Source organism: Schistocerca gregaria, chromosome 11 (assembly GCF_023897955.1).
Source record: "Schistocerca gregaria isolate iqSchGreg1 chromosome 11, iqSchGreg1.2, whole genome shotgun sequence".
Classification (NCBI taxonomy): Eukaryota; Metazoa; Arthropoda; class Insecta; order Orthoptera; family Acrididae; genus Schistocerca; species Schistocerca gregaria.
The window spans coordinates 50,921,025-50,945,948 of NC_064930.1; the positions used below are offsets into that span (position 1 = coordinate 50,921,025).

At 39.8% G+C, this 24,924-nt stretch overlaps 1 protein-coding gene across 1 annotated transcript in view; it reads right to left on the reverse strand.

The window, feature by feature from the left end:
- LOC126295120 (secernin-2) overlaps window positions 1–24,924 on the reverse strand; it is a 98,933-nt gene that overhangs the window by 39,837 nt on the left and 34,172 nt on the right. The window contains exon 4 of the mRNA XM_049987391.1: window positions 10,157–10,356. Coding sequence (XP_049843348.1) covers window positions 10,157–10,356 — 200 coding nt within the window. The remainder of the gene's footprint in view (window positions 1–10,156; window positions 10,357–24,924) is intronic.

The following is a 24,924-nucleotide window of genomic DNA, read 5'->3' on the forward strand; positions in this document are numbered from 1 at the left end:
TCTGCAAATTGATAGAACAGTAATTTTGTAATGGGAAGTCCTTAACAGAATGTAAATAATTTAAGGAATAAAGGTAATAACTCAATGAAAAGATGACGGGTGTGCCACATCAACGGCACATAAAGGAGGCTGACAATGTAGCTAGCTTTCTGAAGCTAGCAATATTCTTATGCCCTTGAGTGTGTTTCGACGAAACGGCACCTCGACATTCAGGTGAGTCGTTACCTTTACACCTCAAATTATTTATACATTGTTAAAAAAGTATCAATCATTGTGATGTACACCTACAGTAACCCGATTGAGTGTAACGCGATTTTCACAATATTAACGCTCTGGAGATGAGTGACATAGCACTTACATTGCGTGGATAACACTTCCAAAGGACGAGTGACAAAGGATCTATGTCAGGCATTTCTCAGTCTTCGTAAATGTATTCAAAGATTTGTCTTATATCCATCACCTGTATAAAGCTACTAACATGCTTGCACTATCACAAACACCAGATGGCAGCACCAATCACTTGTAATGGTGCTAACACATCCTGTGAAACTCTTATTGTGTAAGACATCCTATGGAACATTACTTAATGCTTTCTCTGAAAACAGCCTAGAACAGATAGTTTGCAATCCCACCCATAATCGAATTATATTGGCTCTCATGGCAATAAATAGGGCTAACCTCTTCAAGGATGTCCACATCGAAACAGTGACATGGCTGTGGCAACGATGATTACCAAAGTAAAAAGGACAACTAAAACCAAGCAGAATGATATACACATGTTCAGGAAACAAAACAAAGTCAGCGTTGTTCAATTTCAGTAAGGAACTTCAAACATTCAGCACAGGGCAGGTGCAGGAGCATGTAGAGGAACTGTGGCTTAAGTTTAAAAGAACAATTGACCACGCACTGGACAGAGATGTATCCAATAGAACACTTCACAATGGGAACGAACCTCCACGATGTACAGTCAATGTAAAGAAACTTCAAAAGAAACAGAGGTTACTGGATAATAGGTATAAAAGTGTACGGTTACAGATACAGAGATGCTGAATGAAATGCATTAGGCTGTCAAGAGAGCAATGTGTGATGCCTTCAATGACTGCCGCAGCAGAATATTGTCAAGTGATATTTCACAAACCCAAAGAAATTCTGGTCATGTGTAAAGGCTGTTAGTAACACCAAAGTTGGTGGTGGTGATGACAATTGGTTTATGGGACACTCAACTGTGCATTCATCACAACCTGTACAAAGTCACAATTTTTACACTGTCCAATTTGTTTCACAGTCCAATCCAGCCACTGTCAGGAATGCTGATGATGACAAGACAAACACATAGTCCTCAGGCACAGAAAATCCCCAACCCGGCCAGGAATCGAACCCAGGACCCTGTGATCGAGAGGTAAAAATGCTAGCCACTAGACCACTAGCTGCAGACACCAACATTAGTGTACAGTCGAGACTAGCGAGTAAGACAGGAACTGAAATTAAAGGTTGCAAAGCAAAAGCTGAAATGCTTAGCTCCATTTTCAAATGTTCCTTTACAAAGGAAAATCCAGGAGAATTGCCCCAAATTTAATCCTTCTACCACTGGAAAGTTGACTGAAATAAGTATTAGTGTCAGCAGTGTTGAGAAACAGCTGCAATAGTTGAAACTGAACAAAGCTCCAGACCCCAACGGAAACCCTGTCAAATTATAAGCGGAATTTCTGGCTGAGCTAGCCCCTCTTCTAACTATCTATCATAGATTCCTTGAACAAAAAGCCATGCCCAGTTCTTGGAAAAAAAGCACAGGTCACACCAATCTACAATAAGAACATTAGAAGTGATCCACAGAACTGCTGTCCAATATCCTTGATATCAATTTGTTGTAGAAGCTTATAACATATTCTGAGCTCAAACACAATGAAGCATTTGAAACAGAATGACCTCCTCAATGCCAACCAGATAGATTTGCTAAGACACTGAATCACGTGAAACCCAAATCGCACTTTTCTCACATGATGTGCTGAAAGCTTTGTATCGAGGTAGTCTGCTAGACACAGTATTTCTTGATTTCTGAAAAGCATCCGACTCAGTACCACACCCATGCTTATTGTCAAAAGTTCAACCATATGAGATATCAAGTGATATTTGTGCCTGGATTGAGGAATTTTTGGTAAGGAAGACACAGCATGTTATCTTGGATCAAGTGTCACTGTCAAATGTAGAAGTAACTACAGATGTTGGGACCCTTGCTGAATAAGTTTTATATTTTGACCTTGTGGGCAGTATTAATAGTAACTTCAGACTTTTTTGCAGTTGATGCTGTTATCTACAATGAAGTACTGTCTGAAAGAAGCTGCATAAATATTCAGTCAGATTTCAAACAGTTGCAGAGACTAGAACTTGCTTTAAATGTTCAGAAATGTAAAACTGTGCATGTCACAGAATGAAAAACATAATATCGTACGACTATAATATAAATGAGTCCCAGTCAGAATTGGCCAATTTATACAAATACCTGGGTGTAACACTTCGTAAGGATATGAAAAGGAATGATTACATAGGCTCAGCCATGGGTAAAGCGAGTGGTACACTTTGGTTTAGTGTTAAAACAATGGGGAAGTGCACTCAGTCTACTAAGGAGATTGCTTAAGAATCAGTCATATGATCCATTTCAGAATACTGCTTATGTGTAGAGGACCCATACCACATAGGACTAAGAGAGGATACTGAATCTATATAGAGAAGGGCAGCACGAATGGTCACAGGTTTGGTTAGTCTGTGGGAGAGAGTCACAGAGATACCGAAGGAAGTGAACTGGCACTCTTGAAAATAGATCTTAAGCATCCCGACAGTCTACTAACAAAGTTTCAAGAACCGGTTTAAACAATGTCTCCAGAATATACAACAACTCCCTACACATTGCTCCCAAAGGGATCATGTGGACAAGATTAAAATAATTACAGCACATAGAGACACATTAAAACTTTTATTCTTATCATGCTCCATACATAATCGAAATGGAAAGTAACCCCAATAACTGTAGATGTAGTTTGGTGGGAGAGAAATTCAGACAACGCTCTATGTTACTCGCTTTATTGTTTTCACACTCCTTTCGTCAAACAGTGCATCTCACGAGGTCACATGTCGTGTTGTCTGCTACATTCTTTGTATTTATTTTCAAGAAGGCTTGACAGTACAGTACTTAAAAATACAAGTTGCATCTCGAAACTTCAGTGGAAAGTCTCTGAAGATAAAGGAAACAACAGTTACAAACAGAGTACCTTTAGCAGTGTTCAAAGTAGTACCATCAGCTACAAAAGACTTCTGACATTGGTTGTAAAACTGTTGAAAACTGACAGTAAATGCTTCTTGTGGAATCACTGAAAGCACCATAATCACATCTAATTGGATACTGGCGATGTCTGCGAACGTTCATGAAGAATACAGCTTACACATTATTTGCTTCTCTCCAACTCTTCTGGTCTCATTCTCAAAGATAGCCATCAATTACCCGCAAACATGTCACGTTTGTTTGATATAGTCACAGATTGTCCTTGTTGATCTGAAAGCAGCTTACCCTTCCCACCTCTGAAGCATTTAAACCACACACACACACACACACACACACACACACACACACACACACACACTCACTTCTTACTCACTGCTTCACCCATGTACACTTGCACGAACATTCCACAAATCTCTGTCACTGCTTTTCCTAATCTGAAGCAAAACTTCACACTAAGGCATTGCTCCATTTTGTACTGATAGGAATGCAACAGATGCTTGTGGATGATCAACACCTGTCTTTGACAAAGATTGCAGAAGGGTTGAAGTTTATAAGCAAAGACAGTGTAAGAATTTTGTTGTTCACAAACAAACATTCACAGATGCTGCAGATATCTAACAATAGGTGACCACATTAATTCAAGTGATTCCACGAGATATTTTTGCCGACAGTTTCCGACAGCCTCACGACCAGTGTTGTAGCTTATGATGATTACTGTCAAACCCAGTGAATTTATTCTGTTTGTAACTCTTTTCCTTCATTTCCTGAGACCAACCACTGAACAACTTCTTTCAGGCATACGCTTTAGAAAAGGAATTCAACTGCACAGACGCTGGGAAAAAAATGAACTTTCGTATAGTAGACGACATCATTTGTTGATTGTGAAATGGACAGACACTAGGAATGTCTTTCTGTTGATGACAACTGAAAATGACTGCATCTGATGTCAATGTTCCAACAAAATCACAAATGATACAGCAGATGAAACCTGCCTGTATTTTTGAGTGTAATAAAAACAACTGGTGTGGACTGCAGCAATGAGTTACTTTCCTTTTGAGAGCAAAGAAAGTGGCGAAAAGAAAGTGTTCCCCTTCCCCTCCACTGGAAGTACATATCCTTTGGTGTGCAATAAATATGAACTATGCTGCACATCAAGAAATTCAATAAACGGAAATTCCATGGTAACCAGTTCACAAACAAAGCAAGCCACACCATTGAAAGTAACCAATGTATCAGTTCTTCAGGAACGGAAAGCCCACATGGCACACCACTGGTTATTCAAATTTTTGTGTTAACAAGGACGCTGTTTGTAGTGGATTTTTTGTTGTTGTTGATCTTATCTTCTTTGATAAAAGAAGTGGCAAAATGTAAACTACGTGATGGTGTGCGCTGTCTGCAAATATCTGAACAAAAAAAGTAGCTGGAAGGGTTTAGTGTCAAAATTAGTTGTTCTGTGTAGGTCCTGCAATGAATCTACTTAAAAATGACTTCAAACATTGTCCATAATTCATATGATGTGAATGTGAAGTTAGTGTATGCAATGCGTGCAATAGGAAAAAGTAAAAAGGCTGCTCAAACGTTTTGTGGTTTGATGGACCTCCTTCCTCCTCCCAGTAGGTTCAGCAATTACATAAAAATACTTTTCGGTGCCTTGACGGTTGTATCTAAAGCATCTATGAAACATACAGTAGAAGAAACTGTAAATATTAGTGGAACCAGGGACATTGCTGTTGCACTTGATGGGACATGGCAACATTGAAGACAGCATTCCTTGAGTGGTGTTTGTAAGTGCTACTTCTCTGGAGCATGGAAAAAGTAGTTGACGCCGAGTTCTTATCTAAGCACTGCCACATATGCCATGGTAACACTGAAGGACATATTGAACATCAGTGTTCTAAGAATTATGATGGTTACAGTCGAGGTATGCAGTGTGATGGAGCTATACAAATATTTCACAGGTCAGTGTCCATTTATAACATTAGATATACGAAGTACCTGGGCAATGGGGACTCTAAAGCTTTCAATAAAATTAATGAGTTCAATGTTTATGGTGATACCTTGGTAACAAAACTGAAGTGTTGTGGACACATGCAAAAGAGGATGGGTGCTAGATTGAGAAAGCTACGAAGAGAAAAGAAAGTTGCTATCGGATGGAAAATCTCTGCCTGGCCATGGAAGATTGACAGAAACTGAAATAGACCACCTTCAGAGTTATTATGGACTGGCCATTAGAAGAACTGTACCTCTGAATGAAGTTCCAGCAATTAAAAAAGCTGTATGGGACACCTACTTTCATAAGCTGTCCACAGATGACCACACTGTTCACAGACTTTACACTAAAGGAGCAGATTCTTGGTGTGGTTACCAAAAAGCAAAAGAAAGTGGTCAAATATACCATCATAAGCATTCTCTTCCTGAGCCTGTTATGAATGAAATAAAATCAATTTTTAGAGACCTGAGTGACCGCATTTTGCTTAGTAAAAGTCTTCATGAGGGCACTCAAAATACAAATTAAAGTTTCAACCATTGCACATGGGAAAGATTACCCAAGAATGTTTTTGTAGGACTAAATACATTAAAAGCTGGTGTACTAGATACAGTAATATGTTTCAATGATTGAGTGATAGGAAGGTTGGAAGTCCTGAGAAATTTAGGCATAAAATGTGGCTCTAATATGGAAGATCAATTGCTTGCGTGTGACAGAAAGGGTGCATGAAACTGAAAGAGTCGCTCTTCAAGTTACCAAAGAAGCAAGAAGTGCTAAAAGGAATGCCAAGAGAAAGCTTGAAGATGAAGAAATGCTGCAGGATGAAGACTATGCTTCAAGAATATACTGAGGCACAGTTTAATTGGTCTCATATCTTCACAATTTCCCACAAGTTGTATCTTTCAGAATTCAGGCAAAAATATTTCCTAAAGTTTATACAGCATTGCTCTAATTTTTTTCTGTAACTTGCAACAGTCCATACTTATGTAATAGACCAAAGAATTATTGCAGAATCAACTAAATTATAGAAAAAGTGGCATTTTACTAGGAAAAAATTTTAAAAATTAAAATGTAAGATGGGATATTTTTTAGCCTTGTAATATACATAATAGGTGGAATTAAATAGGTCTAGTACCTCAACCATCACGTCATGCATATCTGGTAAAAATTTCATCTCCTTCAATTGTATAACATTGGATTAAATGGTACCTCAATTTGAGGAAGCATTTTGGGGAAAAAATTGCATCAATTTCTTTGTAATTATTTTAATAACCATAAGCAGGTTGAAAAATATTCAAAATACATCTAATTTGTCTAGAAATTGTGCTGCATTACCTGATATCAACAATAAATCTGTAAAACATACACACATTATAAACATTGCATCAAGGAAATAGGGGTCGATTTTTACTTAATAATGAGCCGGAAAGGTACCCTGTATCCTTAAGACAACCTATGTCAGAAAGGAATTATTCCCTGTATTATGCTTTCTAGTGATGAACACCAAGCAATTTTGTAGTTTACACAGTTATCAAACCTAATGAAATGGTATAGCTTCTATACAAGTTGAACCCAAACTCCGAAAAACTTTGAGATTGTTTGGGGATAATGTCTGAGGATTTTAGTGTAAGGGACCTGTGTAGTGACTCGTTACAGGATAATTATGTAATTACAATTTATTTTGTACGTTACTCCAATTACCTCTGTTCCTTCGAAACTACATTCACAACAGTGAGAAAGCATGTAATATTAAAAAATGAAAACCAAGAGACAGTAATGCGATGAACCTCAGATGCAACAGTACTCCCATTTTGGTTGCCATCCCTGTGGGAACAGCTCAACAAAGCATTGTACTGATGCTCTTCAGTCACCTTCTATGAATCCACACACTATGCGTACTGGCTGACTGCCTGTAAGTAAATCTGTCTGTGCTGCAGTGTATCACTATTAACGAACAGCTAACACTGCTGGAAAAATGAATCTGACAAGGGGAAGCCACGATGTCTGGATCATTCATTTACTTTAAGCTTCATACACTTTTAGAAGTCCATTAGGACATCGTAACGTACAAATAGTAAGGCATACTACTTAGGTGATTTTGAGAAAACTGCACGAGAAGTTCTGTGCGTCATTGACATACCAGTGCTTTGCTACCCTGAGCACAAGCTGATGGTGGTCATCACGTGATAAGCATTTGAGCTCTGTAATCAGCAGATCACTGAGTCAAGTCATCCTCTCTCCTTTCTTCTTTTTTTCTTTCCTTCCAATCCTAGTCATATTAATTTGTACGTATAAAATTTGAAACGTAATCTGATGGTAGGGCACGAGTATTTATATTTGCATGAACTTTTATTAACTTTCCAATGTTTTTCAGTGTTTACTAATTTTTAGTATAACATCAAGTATTGTGCAACTTTACCTCTATAGTCAAGTTTGAAACTTCATGAACAATCTTAAAACTTCATGGACAATCTTAAAACTTCATGGACAATCTTAAAACTTCATGGACAATCTTAAAACTTCATGGACAATCTTAAAACTTCATGGACAATCTTAAAACTTCATGAACAATCTTAAAACTTCATGAACAATCTTAAAACTTTATGGAGAATCTTAAAACTTTATGGAGAATCTTAAAACTTTATGGAGAATCTTAAACTTGTTCACATTTGATTGACAACAAGTCAGAAATTGTTTCTCGTGAAGGGCCTATAAAAATATATTCAGTCTTACACTACCAATTTTTGGCACTGAAATTTACAAAAACATTGCATTATGGATAGTCTGCATAGAAATTGTTGGAAGAAATATAAATTTTTCAAAATGTCAACAAGCTTTGTTTTTCCTCAGAAACTGTGAAAATTCCTTGTGCATGTGACAAAATTGCATTCATTCACTGTAGTCGGTGTTCTTTTAATTTGTTTTCCGTGTCTGTACAAAAAAATATCATCCATCCTACAACTTGTAATGGCAAAAGCACATCTGACAGTTAATCGTACATTACCCTCATATGCTGGCATATTTTAACTCTTTGTGTCATCAAATACAGTTATTTACACGTTTATTTATCAATGTTCGACTCGGGCCTTCCGAGCCTGTCACTTATCCTTGAAGCCCGAGTCTGCAAATTGAAGCACACAGATGCAAAGCAAATCTCAGAACCTCACCCGACTGCACATATACGGAATTTCAAAAATCACAAGAGGCGTAAGTTTTCAGCAAAATTGTGTGTTTGGTTGTTTACTTGTCAATAATTATAAATCTGATGTTTGTTGTGATGATAGAAGTTAGCAAACAACCAAATAATACTGGAAATTCTATACAAGTTCATGCAAATATCCATGTCCTTTCATCATATTACCTTTGGAATGTAATATGCATGAAATAATATTACTACTATTGAAAAAAATGAATTTATAAAATATAAGTGGGTCTCCATCCAGCAAACCACTGATTATTGAGCTCAAATGTTAACCATATGACCAAGGTAGCAATGTGGTTACTGTCCCTGATAATACTTACAGATAAAACAAATATTTCACCAGACTAATCTGGGACCACTCTGTCGAATGGGCACATTAAATTCTACTTTAAAAATCAATTTACTTGTAATGGTAAACAAACCCTCACTTGGGCTGGCTCTGTCTATGTAAAGAAAAAATGAATTTGCAAATGTAGCTGAAACAGCAGAGAAAATGGGCCTGACTACTCTTAGTAGACACACGCTGTATAAGTGAGTGTCTGGAATTTATGTTATGAGATACCGCTTGAGGCTGGGTAACCATTTTGAATGTGCTGTCGGTTCCAGTGCGCTGCTTGTGCTGTGTGAGAGAGATTGGGCTCACTTCCCCTACACCTATCCTCCACCCGTACAAGCCCACAAAGTAGGCAGTGATCATGTGCTTACACTCTCACTTCCCCTCCGAAAGTGCTAAATCACACTGTGCATAAGCTACCTCGTTTACGGCACTGTCAACCTCGGGAAGCAGTTATTGCGGTAGTTGTTGCAGAATGTTCGGTGCACTCTCGCTCTGCATTAATGTAGGTGTTTCTCATTATTTCCCTTCCTTATTTTGGAGTGAGCAAACAGACCAATTCTCGTTCACTGTGGCATTCGAGTACGTCTCCCACGACACTATAAAGGACTGGCAATCCCTACGACTGTTGTCAGTCCTGCTCTCCCAGAAGCGCAGAACACACGCGTAGGCTACCTCAGTAAAGTCAGTGGAGGTGGAGAGGATACCCTGGAAGACTTTAGATGAAAGGGAAGGGAAAAAGACCAACAGAGAGGTGGTCAAAAGAAGTGAAGGGCTGCGTGTAAATGAAAGGAGAAAACTCGATCGAGGTGGAGACGGAGCGACGGAGGGAAGACGGAAGACGACAGAGAGGCTCGTGCTCCAAGCAGACCCGCCGACAGCTTGAAACTGTACACAATAGGATGACGACAGGAACAAAAATAAATGAGCATAAGAAATAAAATGGTACACAGTTATGTTACTACATAACTTCTCCGGCATATAAATCCCAATACTCTCATCACATCTGTAGCCAACTACCGTGCCGTACATTCAATTTGTGTCAGGAGGTGGTGGTGAGAAACCTCCAGCCCAGTTTTCTGCAGTTTACAAAAGGGCTGTCATTCACACAATAAATCAATGGGCAAACAACGTTGTCACCTGAAGGTGCTGGACACGTGTGCTGTGAAATATTCTGGCAAGGCAAATGTACGATCAACCTGGAGACCTGACAAGAATATTATGCGGAAAGCGATTAGACCGTTACGAGGCACCCGAAACCACATACGACCGGTGCCGTAACACTCTCGAAAATATCCCCGAACGACCTCCGACAGTCACCCAAGTTCGGGTGCACCCTGCACGGACGTAACGTACACGTGAACCTCTTGGCAGCCCAGTGGCGGCCGGCAGTCTCGAGCACCCAGGCCTGCGTGGGGTCGGCCAGCAGGAAGGAGTTGTGGTAGGTGAAGCCTGGGTCCGAGTCTGAGCAGGGCCCGCCCTGCCCGTGCCGCTCCAGCAGCTGCGTCACCACCTCCACCGCCTCCTCCGCCGTCGTCGCGCGCTCCAGGGCCAACCTGTGACACGGTGAAGTGTTAATTCTGAACGAGTACTCAAACACAACAATAGTGTTACACATGTAGAGTTTGGCGTGTTTGTATCTACCGACTTCATATGACAACAAACTCTCAATCCTTCCTTCCTTGCTGGTGTCCTTTATCCAATGACAGATCATAACATATACAGAATATCTCCAATGTCACAAAGAACCAACTGTAACTGTCTACAGGCTGTTATTTCAAAGTGGCTGACACACTCAAAGGCATTTTAAAGCCACTGTCAGCTCTGCCCAGGGAGGAATCCACGTACCCCTTAAAAAGTGGCAGACTGGGATATGACACAATGAAATTACTGATAAGGGGACTAACAACTAATGTGATCGTATCGTCACAGATTTCTTTATATATCCTATAAGTAATTACTAAATGATTCACTTCTATTTCCACTTGAATATGAACTTCATATCTACTTTAGTGTAGTTTCTGGGATTGGCTAATAATATTTTCACCACAAAAAGCTTCTACTTCTAAGAATCTACAACAAACACAGTCACTGAAAACATTGCAAATGAAAATCTTACAGTAATTAGCATGTCATTAATAAATACTGTGAAGACATTACTTAAATATACTAGCTCAATCATTTTTGTGATAAAAATGAAACTCAAGCAAAATTATGCCAGATTTTTCTATCAGTATCACACAATGTGTCAAACTTATCAAAAGTTCTCAGTTGCAACTTTCTTTATGCAATCACCTCAATAACAAAGAGCAAAAACTTACTTTTATTACTTTAATAAGAGAGGTATGCCAGAGATCGTACAGAGACTGTAGTATTTGTGAAGCATTTAGACAGTCTTCTGTGGCTCCATTATGAGTTTTGTGCAACTCTGAAATGTATATATCATGGAAGTTAATGCAATGTGTAACTGAAGATTTTCATGAAAATTTCATACTTATTTGGAATAATAAACAAAAATTGGAATGAAATCAGCTGTTGGCTTACTGACAGCTAATGACAAATCCAGGAAACAGTTAAATCAACCCCCCAGAGTTAAGCAAATTTCCACAAAATACCAGTTTCAATTTTGCATTAACATTAAGTGCTGTTAACTCTTGGTTATGTACATTAGTTTGTTCTGATAAGATTACCTGTAATGTCAACTTGTAGCTAATTGGATAATTTAATTATTTCAACACATTACCAGGTGCTTACATCAGACCACTTTGCTTTTAGCGTAACTTTATAGGTGAATGTGAATCACATGTTGAAGTATTTGCGCATTATGTATGTCAGGTGGGACACAGGAATCAACCTAGTATTTACCTTGGTGGATGTGAAAAGCCACCTAAAAATCACACTGAGGCTGGCAGACACACTGTCTTTATTTTTAATGTGCACAGCGAATTCAATCCGTGGATGGCAAGCATTCCAATGTTTGGGAGTGCGTGCTTTAACACGTTTGTTTATATGGGTAGATTACATAATCACTTGGGATGCAAGCAGTAATTTAACACAGTTACAAAGTAATACAAATTCATAAATTAGCAGTTCCTGCAGGATGTAACACACATCTCCAGACCTGACAACAATTTGAAAATAACTTCCTCCAAATGTCCCCATTTTCATGGATGTACAACTGAAACCATCACAGTAAGGCGTCCCTAATAAAACTTTAGCACTTCCTACAGAATGGTGCTTATTTCACAACAAATGTTAGTCTTTAAGTTTGTCAACTGTCTCCAAGTTACTGCCAAATATTCTTTCCTACACAATCCCTGTGGAAGTAATACAGAGAGTTAAATCTGGGGAAAGAGCCAAGGGACGGCCACCTCGCATCGCCAAAGCGGGATACTGCGCAGTTCGGAAAAATTTAAGTACAGCCACATTTTGGCACTAGAGAGTTTTTGCACCACCCTGCAGAAACCAAATATTATTCAGAATTTTACTTAATAACATATCCAGTCACAAAAATGTCTGAAAGATTAGACATCAACAGTAGTTGGAGAAATAATGGTTGTCCATTATAATTATCCGGGCTGTTATGCCGTGGTCGGTTGATGAATTTTGTCCCAATTCCCAACGTTTCGTCTCCGACTGCGGGAGACATCTTCAAGGGGGTCCGTAGGTCGATAGAAGGTCCAACACACCCACTGGCTCGCTACTGACTGCCGCTAAATTCCGTCTCCGCGAGCTCCTGTGCCGCGGTGTGATGTCACGTGTTTTGAAAATGTCAGTGCAATTGGCCGCTGTCCGTTGCCGTCGATCGCCGTTGCCATAACCCAGTAGTGGACGGTTGGTACACATCATCTTTAACACCGGCATCCATATACCATTTAATTTCATGCCCTCCTCCTTTCGGTTGAAATTATTTGGGTGTTTAGCAATTCTGATGGCCTCCCTGTAGAGCCTTTCGTAATATCTGCTTGTGGCCGCTAGTACTTGCGTCTCCTCAAAACAAATATTGTGGTTCCCTGGCTGGAAAGCATGCTCCGCAACAGCTGATCGTTCCGTTTATCCTCTTCTACAATTTCCCTTGTGCTCTTCCAAACGTTTAGAATCCATTCTTTTAGTTGTACCCACATAAACATCACCACAGCTGCATGGGATCCTACACACTCCAGCTTTTTCCAAAGGTTTGCGAGCATCCTTGGCAGGCTTAAGGTATTCCTGTATCTTCCTGGTGGGCTTGTAAATTACGGTAACATTCCGCTTCGTCAAGATACTCCCTATTCTTTCCGTTACATTTTTAACAAACGGCAGGAAAACCTTAGAGTTTGCAGAAGCCTGTACGTCAGTATGATTTCTGCGTCGCTGCCTCAACGCACGTTTTATTTCGGCGGATAAAACATCCATTCTTCATTAGTGCATTGTGGAGATGTTCCATCTCAGCGTCGAGAAACTCAGGTTCACAAATATTTTTAGCTCTGCCAGCTAATGTCTTGATAACACCCCGCTTCTGTTGTGAGTGGTGGTTCGAATCCCAGTGCAAATAACGGCCCATGTGAGTGGGTTTGCGGTATACTGAGTGGCCCAAACTACCATTTTCATTTCTAAAAACAAGCACATCGAGGAAATGTAATTTGCCGTCTACCTCCTCCTCCATTGTAAACTGAATTCTCGAGTTTATGCTGTTTAGATGTTCGTGAAACCGGCTTAGTTCCTCCCTACCATGTCTCCACAGCACAAACGTGTCATCCACGTATCGGAACCATACATTTGGTTTTTTGCTGGCAGTACCTAAGGCCTGTTCTTCGAATTTCCCCATAAAGAAGTTTGCAATTACGGGACTTAGGGGGCTTCCCATAGCCACGCCTTCCATTTGCTCATAAAACTGTTCATTCCACTTGAAGTATGTGGTCATCAAACAACACTTAAATAGTTCTAAAATATCGGCAGGAAAAATTCGATCCAGCTGTTCCAATACATCATTAAGTGGAACCATGGTAAACAGCGATACCACATCGAAGCTGACCAATATGTCCTCCTGCTAGACCAGTATGCCATCCAATCTGCTGATGAAATGTGTCAAATTCTTTTATATAAGAGTCCGAACAGCCCACATGTGGTTTCAACAGTGTAGTCAAAAACTTGGCTAACGAGTAGGTGGGCGAACCAATGGCACTTAGTATCGGTCTTAACGGACCCCACTAACAACGTTCTCAGAACTGTGTCGCGGTTAGTAAAAAAGTCCTCCACTGAAGAGAGTGTACAGAAAGGTCTGTGCAATTCAGTTGCGCTACCACCAAGGCTTTATGGATTGCCAAAAACTCGTACAGAAAATGTGCCGTTAAGACCGATACTAAGTGCCATTGGTTTGCCCACCTACTCGTTAGCCAAGTTTTTGACTACCAAGTTTGAAACCACATGTGGGCCGTTCGGACTCTTATATAAAGAATTCGACACATTTCATCAGCAGATTGGATGGCATACTGGTCCAGCAGGAGGACATATTGGTCAGCTTCGATGTGGTATCGCTGTTTACCATGGTTCCACTTAATGATGTATTGGAAAAGCTGGATAGAATTTTTCCTGCCGATATTTTAGAACTATTTAAATGTTGTTTGACGACTACATACTTCAAGTGCAATGAACAGTTTTATGAGCAAACGGATGGCATGGCTATGGGAAGTCGAAACGTTGGGAATTGAGACAAAATTCATCAACCAACCACAGCATAACAGCCCAGATAATTATAATAGACATGATATTTCCAGCTGTGAAAGTCTACATTTTAGAAATAATGGTTCTCAGTTAATCATTGCAAGTGCATCAGTGCAGTTGGTGAGTATTTTTCTTGTCAGTTTTTCGTAACTATCAAATCACTTGCAGTTTGTACGGTTGAAACTTCAAATCACCAAGTAAGTGTCCTAGAAAATGTCATGACCTTTGTCATGGCAAGTGCCTGGTACTACATTCAACTGATACGTTCAGTTCATTCCAGGTTCTCACATGTTCGAATACATGTTCCCTGGCTCACCCACATGACAATACCGTGCATCTCAGGTACAACCAAAAGGCAATCATTACTGTTCCGTCACAATTCCTGCCGAGCCTATGCGAGAGGACTAGTCCACGTAAAGGCTTCCGCTGCCACAATTGGAGTCTGTATAGCATGTTAAATGTCCAATTTTCACCCATTTGGCCATATATGCATGCACAGCATTCCACTTGTGCTTCATTAGGACTGACAACTGCAACAGTTAGATACAATATGCTATAGTGCAGCACATAAGGACTGACCATAACGAAGAGCTCATTACTTTATCTACAAAACAATTACCTATATAAACGATTTGGGAGGCAATCTGAACAGCCGTATCAGGTCGTTTGCAGATGACACTGTCTTTATTGACTAATAAAGTCATCAGAGGTCAAAACAAATTGCAAAACGATTTAGAAAAGATATCTGAATGGTGTGAAAATTGGAAGTTGACACTAAATAACAAAAAGTGAGAGGTCATCCACATGACTTCGGTTACACGATAAATCAGTCAAATATAAAGGCTGTAAATTTGACTAAATACCTAAGGATTAGAGTTACGAACAACTTAAATTGGAAGGAACACACAGAAAATGTTGTGGGGATGGCTAAACAAAGACTGAATTTTATTGGCAGGACAGAGAAAATGTAACAGATCACTTAGGAGACTGACTAAACTACACTTGTCCATCCTCTTTCAGAATACTGCTGTGCGGTGTGGTATCCTTACCAGATATGTTTGATGGAGTACATAAAAAAAGTTCAAAGAAGGGCAGCGCATTTTGTATTATCATGAAATATGGGGGACTGTGTCACTGGAATGATACAGGATTTGGGCTGGACATCATTGAAACAAATGCGCTTTTCGTTGCAATGGAATCTTCTCACGAAATTCCAATCACCAACTTTCTCCTCCAAATGCAAAAAATATTTTGTTGACACCTACCTACATAGGGAGATGATCACCACAATAAAATACAGGAAATCAGAGCTCATGCAGAAAGATACAGGTGTTCGTTCTTTCCGCACACTATACAAGATTGGACTAATAGAGAATTGTGAAGGTAGTTCGATGAACACTCTGCCAGGCACTGAAATGTGATTTGCAGAGTATCCCCGTAGATGTAAATATAGAAAACAAGATGATCCACATTTACTTTTACTGTTAAATATGTAAGTTTACATTTTTTACCCATTTACACAGTTTATGTACGAATATAGCATGGTATATGACTTTTCAGATAATGTTCAGCTGAAAATACAAGAACTAGATGTTCCAAAAACACTTGTATTTCCACTTTAAAAAAAAAATAGTGGCAATATTTTTACTGTGAACACAACCAAATTATGATATGACACAAATGTTAGTAAAACTTACTAAATATTTGCATCTGAAATTAGAAAAAGCATCAAAATTTGTTGCAATTGTAAAATTTTCAATTTTTTTGATGTAAATATCATACATTTGAAGATTTTGTGTGATTAAGTATGTTGATTACATGGTTCATTAACTTGTAACATAAAAATTGTAAGTGCAGGTGTAGATTAGAGTTTAACGTCCTGTCATTAAAGACGGAGCACAAGCTCTGGTTACGAAAAGGATGGGGAAGGAAATTCGCTTTGCCTTTTGCGAAGGAACTGTGTCCACCAGCATTTTCCTGAAGCAATTTAACCACCAACATCCTGAACGTGAGTCCAGTGTGCTGACAACTGCGTCACTTCATTCAGTTTACAGTTATACTTGTCAAGTGTTGTCACTGTTACAAAATGTAAACAGATGGGCACCTGAACCTGAGAGAGAGAGAGAGAGAGAGAGAGAGAGAGAGAGTGTGTGTGTGTGTGTGTGTGTGTGTGTGTGTGTGTGTGTGTGTGTGTCAGTTGCTATTTGTCAGCAGAATGTGTTAATGAGGTTGTATTTTGGACAGGATCTGTACGTGATGTTTTAAAAAAAATATCTAATGCTCACTACAACTGAAGTTGCAATTCTAAAAAGAAACATGTTTTAGAGTTTTACTTTACACATCAATTATTTATCACACATACAAACAGAATCCTGGCAAATTTACAATTAAACACAATATTCACTACACCTGCATTACTGGGTGAGAGTAAGTTAAGTATGAATAGTTTCAATTGCATACAACACTACGAAATTGAAACAAATGTGAAAAATTTTGTTCTGAAATGCAAGACAAAATCTCAAAAATTTCTTATTCAGTATTAGTTAGTGACTGGGCCTGGCTTTGCAATGCTAATATCAAGTATCTATGGCCTTTACTTAGTAAAACAAAAGGTGCACCTACTTTTAGTATTAATGGTACTCAATGAATTTAAAAATTCAGTGAAGGAACACACTGCTTCCTCTCTAAGATGGAATCAGCAAAGTAATATATTTGTGTTGGGGCCTCAGGCTCAGACAGACTCATGTCATTTATTTTATTGGTGTGGCAGGTGACATACATTGGTGTCCAAAATTAAAGCAACAAACGGAAATTTTGCAAGGCTGCACTTATTTTGACGCAAAACAGTATAAACAGATGATAGTAAAGTAAAAACAATGTAAAAATACGTAACATAAACAATAGCAAACTTGCACAGAGTAGACAAAAATGTTCTTTGTTTTTTCCAACTTAAGACATTTGGACACACATACCAACGGATTAATGTGCTCAGTATGGGGTGTGACCACCTCTGGCGGCAACACAAGGCTGACGACAACGGGACATGCAGTGAATGTCGTCACCAATCTCATTCTTCCTGCAGAGCTGCTCGCAAGTCTTGGGGGATGGTTGGTGGATGCTGATGTGATGAAACCTGTCTCTTTAGTCTCGGCAGTGCATCCAACACGTGCTCTACGAGGTCGAGCATTACTGTCCATCAATACAAAGTCTGGTTCCAAAGCACCTAACAACAGCACACGATGTCCCAAGATCTCGTCACGATACCTGACAGCCGTTAAACCTTACCAATTCACCCATACAATTGCACGAAGAGCTGTTCGAGTGGTCAGCATAGCCCCTGCGCACACCATTAGGGACCCTCCTTCATATCGGTCTCTCTCCACAAATTCTGTGTCCCAGAATTGTGTTCCACATCAACTACAGATGTGAATCCATCAAGAATCACAGTTCAGATCAGATTGAAATACATCTGTGTGAAGACATTGGCCTACTGTTCGAACGTGCAGGTGACATGTTGGAAACTCCTTCTGTGAAGACAGATCAGAGGTACAAATATAGCAAGTCTTCAACAATAAAGGCCGCTCTGCCAAAGTCTTCTGTACACCATTTGCATCGGTACAACACGTCCAGTGGATGCTGCAAGGTCAGATGCCAGTTGCCGTGCAGTACTACGGTAGTACTGTCGTGCCCTTACAGCCAAATAACGGTGTTCGCTTTGTGATGTCACATGTAGTCAGCCCTGTCCCGGTCTTTGGCATAAAGTTTCCGTCTCTACAAATTGTCGCCACATCCCAGAAACAACAGAACAATTCACTTTAAGCCATCGGGCCACATCAGTTTGCGACTGTCTTGCTTTCATTCTTCCTACAGCTCTCCACTGCATAGAATGTGGCAGGCATCTTCTCTGTGTCATACTGCACTGTCTTCGACTATGTATACAGTGACGGTGGATGTGGGGCTACCCGACAAACACTACCATATTTGACGGGTGCCCCGACGTCATCGCTGGCATGATTGTCGGTCGACCAGTATGCCATGTTCCATGCAGAACACGATCGTAATGACATCTGTTGACAGTTGGTATGTTTGTATCGTGACGTAGACACAGGACGGGGAAATAGCGGTTTGTTGCTTTAATTTTGGACACCAGTGTAGCTTTTGCCTTAACCCAGTCAAGTGCCTTACTTGACATGTTGTGAATATCCATATATGCTTTGTAAATTCATCTGAGTTATTTGGTAACAAAAGAAAGTCATTACCCATATCTATTTTACCATTTCTTGCTTGAAAATAGCCATTTCCTATTTCGAGTAAATTATTAGCAAAAGCATATTATGTTGTCCAGAAATAAGTGTCTCATATATATCTAGTTTTATTAAGTTCCAATTTTATCATATTTGGCCACAGGTATGATTTTTCAAAGCTGCTTTGACTTCATCTACTCTCATCTGTCTCATGATTAATGATGGAAGTCTCCAGAGAAAAAAATTGTGCAGCCACTAATATAGCTATTGTAGTAATGCAAATATCACACTGATCTGTGTGATAATTCAATGTGTATTTTATGGGACATCCAAAACTCATCCTAAACAAGTTAAGTGCAATCTTGCATGAATTCACCAGTATTACTTTGCTCTGATACATTAGAGATGCTGTAGATGCCGTCATGGTGAAAGTTCAGAGAGACATTTAAATGTAAGATGATCAGCTTGGCCGCCATTTAAAAAAGTGTGACTGCAATGCCAGAAAATGACAGTGAGTGTAATTTCTCCACCAGATGAGACTTTTCAGGTTTTACATTAACTACAAATGTCCTGCAATTCCTCTAGACCGGGTCAATTCTCGACCGACAACATTACAAAACTAGTTTTTTTTTTTGTTCTGCATTCAAACAACACTTAATTTAAATTATCTGTAAAATATAGGAATGATATTTCGTTTCTCACAAATGCTCTGTAGTGGTTGATGTGTTTACCTTGCTGGTCATCCAAAATACAACACCAAGACCGACGGGAGATATTACACGCTAAGTTATACATAGATGACGTGATTCAATATACAGCCCGATGTGAAGTGAGGAAGATGGTGAAATCAGTACTGAAGTGTTGCTGCCACTGCTGGCTACAACCACTGCTACACAGCTCACCACTGAATCAAAGAGGCTATACCGTGACGTCCGTTGTGTTTTATTGTAAGGCGTCGTGTATAACGTGTGTATATGTATACATGTGTGTCGTCGTCATCTCTTCTTTCCTCGTCAATATCAGAGCATGAGAAATGTTTATCTTAGTGTTTACCTATTTGTTGTCGACAACACACAACTACACGGCCACGGTATCACCCGATTCCGGAATAGCTAGCTTAATGTAGTATAAAGATAGTTGGTTTCAATGCTGCGTTATTTAAGTGTGATGATATTCTTCACTTAACCTTTGAGACTTTAAGAACCAGCTACTCCAGACCAGGCCCAGAACTCTACTTGTAATGAGAGTACTTGCCATCAGTCTGTCACAATGTTAATAATATGTAAGGCTCTACACCACTATAAGAAAATGAAATAACAAAATATACGAATAAACTTATTTATATTTTTCCTTTTTACTTAATCAAATGCTTTCAAATGTGTATTTTGTGCCCAGAAATCATCCACACATCGACATAGAGAGTAAATATGTGCATGGGGAAAAAAATTAAAAAAAGACTGTTTCTGCTGATAACCACGTACGAGTTTTGGGTTGCTAGGCTACATGGATCAACAGGATTTATTTTGGATTTTGAAAATGATCTTTATATCCAAACTTACGTCCTCCACAATGGCTCATCAAATATTCTACCCTTTTGCAATAATTAAGAATTTGCGTAAATCGTATTTTCGCGAGTTTAAAGCAAACCCTCAGTGGCGCGAAAGCAGTCTTGATACCGCGACACACTCGCAATGCTTACTAGTCTGCCACAAAATTGACCTGCATACATCTACAACCAATTTCAAGGTCATAATTCGCCCTACACGATTGTGTGCAATTGAACATCGTCCAATTATTTATGGAATCGTAATCACTGATACCAACACTCACTGTCCATAAACGCACAATTAACACTTTTTTTTTTCCTTTCTAAGAGTAAACAAATGATGTCACATCATCAAAACTGGTTCAAATGGCTCTGAGCACTATGGGACTTAACATCTATGGCCACCAGTCCCCTAGAACTTAGAACTGCTGAAACCTAACTAACCTAAGGACATCATCACACAACACCCAGTCATCATGTGTCACATCATCCACATAGTTATTAAAATATTATTCCAAATGATCTCAAACATTTATCGTCGTTATATTTGAACGGTAATCAGAAAAAAAATATGATTTATTATTGGAAAGTAACACATAACAGATCGCAAATCGCATGTAACTAAATGACAGATTTGCATAGCGTCAGGACTTAATCATGCAAAACTATATAAAGAAATCCCGCAAATCTCAATTTCTCCATACCAACTGACAGATACAAATAAGATATTCAAGACCTCATAGATCAATCCTGACCTGTAATGTTATACGGCCATGTGATGTTGTAAGGCAGTACACACTGCCTCTTCATATTGCCGAACTTGATAAGGTGTAGCAGAAGGTGCTGTACCCTGGGCAATTTATTCCACAATCATCGACCAGATGTTTTTGATAGGCAAGAGATCGGGAGAACAGCTGAGGCAGTAAGCACTCCAATGGGTGACGAAGAAATCTAACAATGCACGCCACGTGTGGTCGCACATTAACCTCCGAGAAAGTATGGCAGGATAACAGACTGACACTTCACTTCAGAGATGTAGTGGTGGCTGGTTAGTGTACTGGCAATGCGTACTAAGGGGGTGTGGGAGTGGTATCAGATACTGACCCAAACTATAAGACAGGCTGCAGGACCAGTATCGCAATGCATAAGCCAACACTTCAACAATCTCTCACCTGTGTCTCCAGATACTAATCTAATCAATGGGCTGGCACAGGGAGAATCAGGATTCGTGGGTAAAAATGATGTCATTCCATCCCACTATTGTCAGTGCAAGCACCTGTGGGGTTATCTCTGTGGTAAACACAGCAATGGACGCTTCACAGCAAGTGATGTCTAACAGTACGCACTGACACTGCTTGTTGAGCAGTAGACTGAATTTGTTTTAATATGGTTTGTGATATGGCAGAGCGATCCATCACTGCATGAGCACAATACCAGGTGTGGAAGTATGAAACCAGAATTTCCCTACAGATGATGCTAGTCCTCAGTGCAGGGGCCATCGGACCTGATCTGCAGTGCCCGCTCCGTACATCGGTATCTGTTTCAAACCCGTAAATATGTCGAGTTTTGTGCCTACAAACTATGATTTGCGGGCAGCATTGGTTTTCCGTTGTCATTTGAAGAAAACTATTGTAGAATTGCACTGAATGATTGTTTATGCTTTCAGTGAATGTGCTCTTTGAGAAAAACAGTGTTTTGTGTGGTTCAAAAACTTCAAAGTAATGATTTTGACATGAGAAACAACAAGCACAGGGAACCACCAAAAAAGTTTGAAGACAACGAATTTCAGGCCTTCTTGGATGAAGATGGTACTCAAACTCAACACGAGCTCGCAGAACAATTGACTGTGACATAAAAAGCTGTTTGTCTTTGGTTAAAAGCTATGGGAAAGGTGCAGAAAGTGGGAAAATGGGTTCCACGTGAGCTAAATGGAAGACAGCATACAAATCAAGACCACTTGTGAAATGCTGCTCGTAAGATACACAAGAAAGTCATTTCTCCATCAAATAGTGACAGATGATGAAAAATGGATACATTTGGAGAATCTTAACTGTCGTAAACCATAGGTAAATCCAGGCAAACCGTCAACATCCACTGCAAGACAAATCACTTTGGAAAGAAAACAATGTTATCTGTTAGGTGGGATCAGAAGGGTGTCATCTATTATGAGCTGCTAAAACCTCGTGGAACCATTAACACCGATTGCTACTGGACAGCAAACCAATTGATTTAAATCTAACATTACATGAAAAACTACCAGAATATGGATAAAGGCAACAAAGTCGTATTGTTCCACAATAATGACATCACATACAGCAAAACAGGTTGGGGGATGACTAAGGCATTCAGTTGGGAAATACTAGAGCATGCAGCTTATTCACCAGACTCGGCTCCTTCTGATTGTCATCTATTTGCATCATTGGGACACGCTCTTGCTGAACAATGTTCCAATTCGTGTGAAAATGTACGAAAATGGCTCACCGACTTGTTCACTTCAAAAGACAACCTGTTCTTTTGGCGTGGCATTCATAGCATTCCGGAGAGTTGGAAGAAATGTATAAATAGCAATGGAGACTATTTTAAATAAAATATTGCTTATCAGTTTCAAACATCAGACAAGTAATTATTGCAACCAAATTCCAGTTTCATACTTCTACACTTGGTATGCCCATCATGAGGTGTAGTGGTGCAATAACGTTGGTGCAATTGGTCCTGTCAGTCTCTTCTTCCTTCTTGCATCCAGAGATTACAGACCTGCATCACAGTAGCGACACAATCATCGATTTCTCTGAAGGGTAATCCACAATCACTACAGGCACCAATTCTTCCTCGTTCGAAATCCAAAACATACTCTAAAGGCACTCACTGTCTTCTACGAGGGATACTGAAGCCGCTTATGCAACATAACCACACGAAAGAACAATTCCAGCACGTCCACAGGCCATCTGTTCCCTTTTGCATGGTGCTCGCAGGTGGTCCTACTGGCGGCCGTGAAGTGCACCTGCACTGAAGTGCTAATGGTGTGCATCTCTCATTGTTGCAAATGCGTGATACAAGTTTCACCTAATTTGGATGCTTCGTCGAGGGTGCTGCAGTTTGGGTGGCCAGTAGTGCACATTTTAATTTACTGGTACATAAACTCCAAGACTATTATAGATTTACCTGCTGGAGATTCAACATCTTTATTCAGTTCAAGTAAAGTTTCATCAAACACAATTTGGTTATAATCTGCACAGTCCGAAGACAGTTGTCTCCGTTTATGACGCAATATTTCTTCAGCCACGCTTCCGAGATGATTTTGCCCTAGGAGCGTCGGGTCAGTAATTGCAAAAAGCAATACCGAATAACTGTTTGAGCGATTTACCTTTAAAGCGTACGGCAGCTTCAGATAACATACTTTGCAGATGAAAATCATATTCTGGTAGACTTGCAGCTTAGTAAGCTCCTCAGAAGATGATACTAAGTCATCCCTTGAACAGTCCATAGGCATGCGAGATGAAAGAGTTAACAATGTGGATTAACAGTCTCGAGTGAAAGCGCTCACTGTCATCACGGTGAACAACATATACCCTGTCATTCTAATGTCAGTGTAGTCTGATGCGATAGTCGGACGACTTCTGACCTATCATTGCTAGGTAGCAAAGGTGTCCTTTTCAGTGTCGGGGGACTGTAATTCGACACAGTTCAGCCAATTTTCATAATATATATACACAAACCTTCCAGTTATTTAAGCCTATCTATTAGAAAAAACTGAATTAAAATCTCTACAATACTTGCATAGGTTACCTCAAACACACAAATGAGCAGGAGACTTCAAATTATACAAGGGTGGTTTGAAAAGTTCTCTGAAACGCCACGGGCAGTCAGGCCTAGCCCAACAAATTGTTCACATGATATTCATTGGACTGTAGACACATGCCACATCAATGCTCTCTGAAGAGAGCTGTGGTGGTAATGTGGCTCTCTTGTTGTTCCCGCGTAGTGATTTGCAAAGTACAAAGATGGAGGGGAGGGGGGGGGGGGGGGGGGGGGGGGGGGGGGGGAACGAGCAGTGAAAGGTCTGAAAGCAAAGGACATTCATGCCAATTTCCAGAATACACTGGGAGACTCTGCTCCTTCATATTCAACTGTTGTCAAGTGGACAAATGAATTTAAATTTTGTCGGAAGAGCTTAGATTATGATCCACAGAGTGGTCAGCCAATATGTGTGACTGCTCCAGAAATCATTGCAAAAGTGCACAAAATGGTCACAGAGGGTCACTGAAAGTGTGAGAAACTGCTCACATTTGCCAGATGTCATCTGCAAGGGTATAACACATTTTAACTGAAGAATTAGAAATGAAAAAATTATCTGCACAATGGGTGCCACGATTTTCGATGCTGGATCAAAATCGCACGGGAATGGACATATCGGAACAATGTTTGGCCCATTTTAGGAGAAAGGACCAGGATTTTTTCTGCTGGTTTGTGACCACAGAAGAAACTTGGGTGTACTACTACACCCCAGAGACAAAACAACAGTCAAAGCAGTGGAAACGTGCCAATTCTGCGCCACCAAAGAAAGCAAAGACAATTCCTTCAGCAGGAAAGGTCATGCTGTCAGTGTTCTGGGATGCGAAGGGGATTCGGTT